Below are 8,627 nucleotides of genomic sequence, written 5' to 3' on the forward strand. Positions count from 1 at the left end.
TTTTAGCTAGCTTTTTGCTACTTTTAGCTTTTAAATAGCCTTCAAGTAATTTTGACTTTTAGCTTGTTTTTTGCTACATTTAGCATTTAGCTAACCTTTTTTTGCTACTTTTACGAAGACTTTTATTACTTTTCAACATGAGCTAACGTTTCTCTGCTTTTAGCTAGCAACAGCAACATTTCTGTAGCATTTCGCTATCTGTAGCATCTATCATTTCATACCTTTTAGCTTATTGCTAATGTTTTGCTGCATTTAGGTATCATGTGGCAAAAGTGACCATTTTAGCTTAAACTTTTACCTAGCATTTAGCTACTTTTATCTAACCCTTTTCGTACTTCAGAAAGCATTTAGCAAATTTTTGCTAGCATTTAAACATMTTTGCTTTTAACTAGTGTTTTGCTACGTTTAGCTTTTAGCTAAACTATTCAAATGTTTATTTTTGTTAGCCTTTTGTAACTCTTGCCTAGCTATTTAATACTTTTCACTTTTAATTAACATTTTTCGTGTTTTAACTATCAGCAACTTTTCACAGAAAGTTTGCTACTACATCTATTTTTGCCACTTTTAGTTAACTTTACCTAGCATTTTGCTATGTTTAGCTTCCAGCTAGTACATTGTTACCTTTAGCTGGCCTTTAGCTAATAAAGCTAGCCATCTCCTGACTTTAGCTAGCATTTTGCAACTTTTTGCTAGCATTTAAACATCTTTGCTTTTAACTAGTGTTTTGCTGCGTTTAGCTTTTAGTTAAACTATTCAAATGTTTATTTTTGTTAGCCTTTTGTAACTCTTACCTAGCTATTTATTACTTTTCACTTTTAACTAACATTTTGCAGATTTTAACTATCATTAGCAACTTTTCACAAAAAGTTTGCTACTTTAGGCATCTTTTTTTGCTACTTTTAGTTAATTTTCATCTAGCATTTTGCTATGTTTAGCTTTTAGCTAGCACATTGTTACCTTTAGCTGGCCTTTAACTATTAAAGCTAGCCATTTCCAGACTTTAGCTAGCATTTTGCAACATTTTTTTTAATCAATATTCTGTTACTCTTGCTTCAAGCTTGTTTTTTGCTCCTTTTGCCTACCTTTTAATATTCTTAGCTTTTAGCTAAGCTTCTTCTTTTTTAAATAGTTAAATTTTGATGTGGAATTAGATAATAGTGACCTCTAACACTTATGAGTGTTATGAGCTAAAAGTGGCAGGAATTTCAACATTTTTTCAGGAATGTTTGAGTTCGTTATATTCAGTGGAACTGTTGTCGTGAAGATTGTATCCCAGGTCGATGTCACGTTTCAACACTTACATGACCGTGTTGATTCCAGAAAGCTGCTGGAACATCTGAAGCCCACAGCCCACCAGGAGGGCTCGCCGAGTTGGGGGGTAGGTCAGCATCTGCCAGATCACGGGCCCATCTGGAGACAGGAGCAAAGGCACAGCAGAAATTAATTACAAACTCAGCACGGCTCTGCCGGCGAAAGCTTTAACAGAGGTTCATTTAGTCAGCCCAGATTAGAGAAAAACACGACTCCGGCTGCTAAACAAACCTGAGCTGAAAAAACTGGGCCTTTGGCAACAAAACGTCCTTCAGGATACAAAGAAAAAGTGACTCAACCTTTATGTTGCACCTCACTGAAAACATTCAACAAACATTATGAAAAAATAATATTCAAGCTGGTTTTAAAATGTGTATTAAATCGCAAATTCTCTACTTGCAAATCCTTTTGTGTAAAAGAGGGATCCCCCCTTTTTAAAATATAATTATCAACTTTTTTTTAATAAGAGGAGAAAGCAGCTGGTCAGGCTCAGAGGCACGAATCACAAACACATCCAAATACAATTACATAAAAAGAGATGCATGAGTCGACACATATGAAATGACACATGCAGGCTGATTATTTGGGAGCAGCTGCGAGTGGGAGGATCCTGGACAAGTAAACATGTACTTTAACTGTTTGATAATCAGACTTTTAGATATATAAAAAACAGGCTTCAGCTGACACACAACAGTGTATATTATATCCATTCATTTCACATGATTTTMGTCTGTTAGCTTTATGTCATGTAGCGAGTCATGCCTGGTTCCTACATGTTTTTGTCTTGGATTTGTAAACCTCCCAGTCCTGCACAGGCTTCATACCAACTCTAACACAGAACGTAAGGGTGGTCATCCAGTTTGAATCGTTTCAATAACTGGATTAAATGAAAATGTGACCAAACATAACAGAATTTTTTTTTGTTTTTTAYACCCACAACAGAAATCAATTTGTATGCAAATTTGTGATCAATACTACTACTACAAAAAGTAAAACATGTTGATTAGTTCATGCTAGCCTGTTGTGTACTTAAATAATCCAGCTTCTTTCTTTGATCTTTTTCTCAAATCCATCAGAATTAAAGTATTTGAAGACTATGCAATACAAATTAGAAAAAAAATATGCGTTGAGTTGTACTAATTTTTATGAAATTGAGTATAAACTATATACAGTTTTTTTCTTGTTTACATGATTGTGTTCTTTCATTTGGCCTGATGTGAAAAAAAAACAATAAAACTCAATATATTTTTTAGTGTTATAATGTCACCTCCACTGGCCATAAAAGTTCCCGAAAAGGCCTCAAAAGGTCCCACGGACCACCAGTTGATAACTACAGTTGTAGCTTGTTTTGCTCCTCTGGACACATGTTATTGGTGCGTCAAGTAGCAGAAATGGCTCTTTTGATGGTAAAGGTTGGAGACCCCTGCCTTAACCTAAAGAAAAACTCTCTCTTAATCCATTCTGATCAATACAATCCTGACAAAACAAACATTTATGTCTAGAATGATGCTAATAATCAGTTTAATAAACCTTTGAAAAATAAAAAAACTACAAAAACTAAAGAAAGAAGCTGTATTTACATAATATTGATGCTTACTTTCTTGTGTTTAATCAGCCCTGTCAGTTGAGTAGATATTTAATTCTATCCCATTTCAATCACTAAAAACAGATTTAGCAACAAATCTTAAGTTACTCTGTGCTGCTAAAAGCAGTGTTCGTCCTGAAACTCTTTTGACGTTAAAGGGAATGTAATGTGTTTATAGGCTCAGTCATTTCCATGGTGCTAACTTAGTAAAGTTTAATTGGTTCATCCCCAAAGACCAGACCAGAGGACTCTTATCGGATTAGCTGACAGGGAATCAGATTTATGGACCAACAATCAAGACAATTTAAACCAGATGGTTGCACGAAAAGGAACTTTTCTTTATTTGCTCCCCTTATTTTTAATTTACAGCCAAAAGGGTTCAAACTGCATCCTGAGCATCTCAGCCCACATGTTCTTTTCACACGCACAAAACACACGTCTTCACTTCCTCAGACGAACGCCACCAAGCTGTAATTTTATCAGACGTGACGCTGGGGAAAAAAGAAGAGCGATGAAAAACAAACCAGCAGACGACCAGTCAGACACAAGCGCAGTGATTACAGCTCATAGTTCAGCACGTGTAGGATTTTCACAATAAAAGCCTTCCAGTGACATCTGTGTCATTTGTGTCATCAATACATTAATTACCAACAATTAAGCTCTTCAAACCTTACAGTAGCTGCTTTAGATGACGTTTTTTAAAACTTTAAACATTAAACTGAGTGTACTTTAGTGAGCAAAGCATTAAAACAACCAACTTAGCATAGTTTAAACGCCACTTGTGGAACATACTTGTACCTTTTTTGTTTGCCAAGTTGTGTCAAAGAGTTGCGTCATTGCAACAAAAGTTCTTAACACCAGGTGGGAAAAGTCGTTACCCCCTGCCTCGGTAAAAATTTAAAACCTAAAACAGCTAGAGAGAACATTTTCTGCAAAAAACACAGAGGGAATGCTAAAAAAGCTGAAACTAAGTTGCTAAATCTAAAAGAAGTAGCAAAAGGCTGACTACAAGCTTTACGTAATAAAATGCTAACTAGATGTTAGATATAACAAGAGGTTAGCTAAAAGCTATATACTGTACATAGTAAAACACTAGATAAAAATAAAAATAAATCAGGTAAAAGTATTAAAAGTCTAACTATAAGCTGAAAACAGTAAAACAATAGATAAAAACTAAAAATAACAAAATACTACCTGAAAAGCAAAACACTAGAGAAAAGTGACAAAAAGCTAGCTAAAAGTATTAAAAAGCTAGCTAGAAGGTAAAATGAGCAAAAAAAGTGGCTAAAACCTGACAAAAGTGACAAAAGGCTAGCTGGAAACTAAAAATTACAAAAGAATATCTAAAAAACTAAACACAGCAAAACACAACAGTAGATAAAAGTTACAAAGAGCTTGGTTAAAATATTAAAATGCTAAGTGAAAGGTCAAATTAGCCAAAAGGTTGTTAAAAAGTAAAAGTATCTAAGGGCTAGCAGGAAGCTAAAATAGTATTTGCTAGCTAGGAACCTAAAAATGAAACTAATAAATAAAAGTGAGCTAGAAGGTAAAATCTGAAAACAAAAAAAGTGGCTAAAATCTATAAATAACAAAAGTCTAGCTTAAGTTGAAAATAACAAAGGGATAGATAAAAGCTAAACTATACAAAATTCTACCTAAAAGCTAAAACACTAGATATACATTATAAATTGCTACGTAAAAATATTAAAACGTGAAAAGTAGCAAAAAAATAGGTAGTCATAAACTAAAAGTAAAAAAAAAAAGAGGCAAAATGATATAAGGAACAAAGTGTCAGCCAGGAGCTTAAAATGAAAAAAGATTAGCTAAACACTAAACATGTTGAAATGCTAGCTAAAAACCTGAAAGTGAAAACAATGGATATAAAAGTTACAAAAGGTTAGCTAAAATTCTTAAAAAGTTAGCTAGAAGGTAAAAGTTTTACATTATGGACTTTTAATCCACTAAAAAAATATTCTGACTTTAATGTCATATTAAGAAATATTTCTAGAAGTTATCTGCTACAGGTAAGATATTAGTTGCTCATAACCTTACTACCAAACCCCACTTTGATCTGAACTTTAAGGAAACTTTGTGAAACAGACAGGACAGAAAGTCATCAAAAAGATAAATAAGTCGTCGTCTTTCCAGTGAAACTAGTTTTGCGATTACTGACCCACATGTTAAAAGTAATGTCAGCCTATAAGGACAAATTGAACAATGTCCAATCAAGACAACAAAGAGGGACAGGAATAGCTCCTGTCCCATCACATCCAATCACGGTGTCCTGTGGAAGCAAGCAGCTGGAAGCGGGCTTCACTTACAGAACCGAGCGGGGCCGCAATCAAAGACCGAGCCCCGGTAATCTCCGGCCTCAACCTCCCGTCTCCCCTCTAATTATTCCTTCCACACATTCGGCGTCTCTCTCTCGCCTCCTCTTTTATCAGGACACCGAGCTGAAAAAGCTTACTTCATACTTTACGTCAAGGACTAACCTTTAATGTTCAGCTTTTTTTTCAACACATCTCCAAGGACACATCAAACCTGCAGCTTTGTCACCAAACGCAGGAAGAAAAAACGACATTTTGATGAGTCGTATTGTTGCGTTTCAGCTAACAGACGGGTCATACGATGAACACCAAGCAGTCAGATTTATACACAAAATATGAAGTTGCATGAATCACACCTCAAAACCACAGGTGAGGATTGGACCATAGATTATGGATGACAAAGCGTGACGAGTCCTCCACGTTTCTCTTGTCCCTGAGAGTGGTCTGGGTCCTTTAATGACCCTCAGGAGGGAGATTAATCTGTATGCGTTTATGCTTTTAGATTGAGGAAAAACCTCCCTGGATGGAAAACAAAGAGTCTCCAACTGCAGGATATAGCTTGTTTTTGGTTGTGGCGCCAGCGTATCGGAGAAATCTGGTCCCCGCCATCCACAAATACTGGTTAAAGCTCTATCGTGCAAAGAAGAAGCCATATGTGAACACCATCCAGAAACCCCACCGTCCTCTTTGGGCTGAAGCTCCTTTAAGATGGACTGAGGCAAACTGGAGGGAAAGCACCATCTGACCTGCTTTYAGTGCTTCTCTGATGGTATGTGGGTGCATTAGTGCCTCTGTCTTGGGTGGCTTACACATCTGAGAAGTGCAAAAAAAGTATGAACAGGTTTATAACAAGTCCAGCTGCTGGTCTCCTCAGGTCCTGGATGTTTACAGGCTGCTGTTAAATAATTGATGTGGTATCTGCAGCCAGAGGAGTGCAGGAGAGCCGTACTGCTCGATGCAAAGTCCTCAAAAAGGCTGTTTACATAAAAATAATGAGCTGCTTTATTGCTGTTTGGACAAAGCTGCGAGCGCCGGCGCATCCAGGATAAACAATTAACTCAAAGTGACTCTTTTATAGGCGCCGGATTGTGTTTCATTAGATTTCAGTGTCCTTAAAATGTGTTTTTAATGAACTGAGATGAGCGTGGAGCTCCCACCAAAACCAGCCAGACTCTAAAGACGAAAAGGCCGAGTTGTGTTTTCGGCTCATTGTGGTGCTTAAGAAAGGATTTATTCAAGTAATTTTTAGGAACAGAGTTTGTAGAAAAGAAAGAAAGAAAATCAAATCAGCTGAAATGAAGCTGTGAAGCATAAAGAGTCATTTCAGAAATTACATTTTCTAAACAARTGTAGTGTGATCTCTGAATGACTGCTGAAGAAGCAAAGTACTAGCTAAACGCTACTTAAAGCAAAACACAGGCTAAAATATAAAAACCACAACACCAGCTAAATTTTACAAAGCAAAACACAAGCTAAAAGCTAAATGGAGCAAAAGGCTAGATWAAAGCTCAAAGTAGCAAAAGRGAAGCTAAAACAAGCAAACMACAGGCTAAATGTTGCTTAATCAAAACATAAGCTAAAAGCTAAATGGAGCTTAAGGCTTGGTAAAAGCTTAGAAGACATTAGCTTAAAAAACAACACAAAAAAACCCACTAGCTAAATTCTAACTAAATCAGCACACAAACAAAATACTTAAATGAGTAAAACACTAGCTATATGTAGCAARGTACAAGCAAACCACTAAAATAAATGAAAGGCTAAATGTAATGKCAGCGAAAACTAGCTTAAAGCTAAAAGTACCAAAAGTTTAAAAAAGTTWGCTAAAAGATAAAAGTAGCAGAAGGCCTGCTAAAAGTACAAAAAAGCTAGCTAAARGTAGCAAAACAACAAGTAAAAGACAAGTAGCAAAAGGTAAGCTGAGAGTAGTTAAAAGCTAGCCAGTCATGACAAAACCTTAGCTTAAAGATAAAAGTAGCAAAARGGCAGCTAAAAACAATAAGTAGTTAAAGGCTAGCYAGTTGTGGCAAAAGGTTAGCTTAAAGACAAAAGTAGAAAAAAGCTAATTGAAAGCTAAAAGTGGAAAATGACTTACGTATCTAAAATTTAGCTAAAAGATAGAATTAGCAGAAGGCTAGTTTAAAATAGCAAAACGGTAACTGAAAGACAAAATTAACAAATGCTTACTAAAAGTATCAAAAATCTAACTGCATGTATTCAAAAGCTAGTTAAAAGAAAACGTAGCAGAAAGCTAGCTAAAAGTAGCTAAACAATAGGCAAAAGTAGCAAAAGATTGACTAAAACTAGTTACAGAATAGCTAAAACTAGCAAAAGGCTAGCTAAACATTAAAAAACAAATACAAAATCAGTATGTTGAAGCAGATTTCAAAAACAAAAATTGTTTGAATTCATAGAGTTTCTGTAAATAAAGTAAAATAATTAGAAACATATAAAAGTCACGTCTCCTGAATGGATGTAAAATTTAAACCTCGGCCTGAAAAAGCAGCCAATCTAATCTGCTAAGCAGCCAAAGAGTGGTGTCTGCAGATGCCGGGGAGCAGCTGTGTTTGTCTGAGGTACAATAAGGAGCCGGCGGCTGCCATGAGCCGAAAACAGCAGACAGATGGATGAACGGGAGCGACCGGCATCACACGTGCACAGAAACATGCGCTTTTTAATGACGCTCACGCTAATGCAGCAAGCGTGATAAGAGCAGCAGAGCTCTCATCGTCATCGATATGCTTCTGCCTGYGTCTGTTCAGGTTCGTCTCCCAAACATCAACAGGAGTCAGAAATCTTCGTCTTTTAAAACCCGGGCCTCGTCCCCGTGTGCGTCACTCGCGCCTTTTGTCTTCGCAGCCTCGACGCCGACGTAACGCCGAGAGAAATTTCACTTCACGGAGCAAAGCCTCTCAAAGAAAACCGACGTCTCGTTGATCCGTTCAGGCAAAACTGGAACGTCTGAACAAAAAGCAGACAGATGAGATGATTTAATGAGGCACAACTGCAAACATGGAGGTAATAACTAAACTCTGAACTGTAACTGAATAAAACCTCTGCTGTTATTGTACCTTTTATTACATTCAGTGTGAATCTAATAACTAAAAAACCCAGTCGTGTCATTAAAAATCTGTTTTTCATCTTTTATTGTTAGGAAACGTAATGTTATGCATATAACTACTGTTCCCTGAAGGAAAGGAACGAGGTACAACATCATGTATGGGAACCACGCCCCTGCGTGTCCTGGCTGAAGCCACCTCTAATCACGCCTTTAGGCAGGTGACGTGATGACGACAGATGTCAGGCTCCGCCTGCACATATAAATATTGCGTTTTGCCGCCTGCTTCGACGCTCAACTCTGGAGAGACGGGTTAAGTTCTTGGAGAAAGTGCTGGGCGAGGCTGCAG

The 8,627-nt window shown here is 36.8% G+C and overlaps 1 protein-coding gene across 1 annotated transcript in view; it reads right to left on the minus strand.

Annotated features, from left to right (window-relative positions):
- Nucleotides 1-8,627, minus strand: part of slc2a13a (solute carrier family 2 member 13a) — a 44,355-nt gene that overhangs the window by 17,290 nt on the left and 18,438 nt on the right. Inside the window, exon 4 of the mRNA XM_014018865.1 lies at nucleotides 1,302-1,410. Coding sequence (XP_013874319.1) covers nucleotides 1,302-1,410 — 109 coding nt within the window. The remainder of the gene's footprint in view (nucleotides 1-1,301; nucleotides 1,411-8,627) is intronic.

This window comes from Austrofundulus limnaeus, unplaced genomic scaffold (genome assembly GCF_001266775.1).
Source record: "Austrofundulus limnaeus strain Quisiro unplaced genomic scaffold, Austrofundulus_limnaeus-1.0 Scaffold204, whole genome shotgun sequence".
In the NCBI taxonomy this organism is placed as follows: Eukaryota; Metazoa; Chordata; class Actinopteri; order Cyprinodontiformes; family Rivulidae; genus Austrofundulus; species Austrofundulus limnaeus.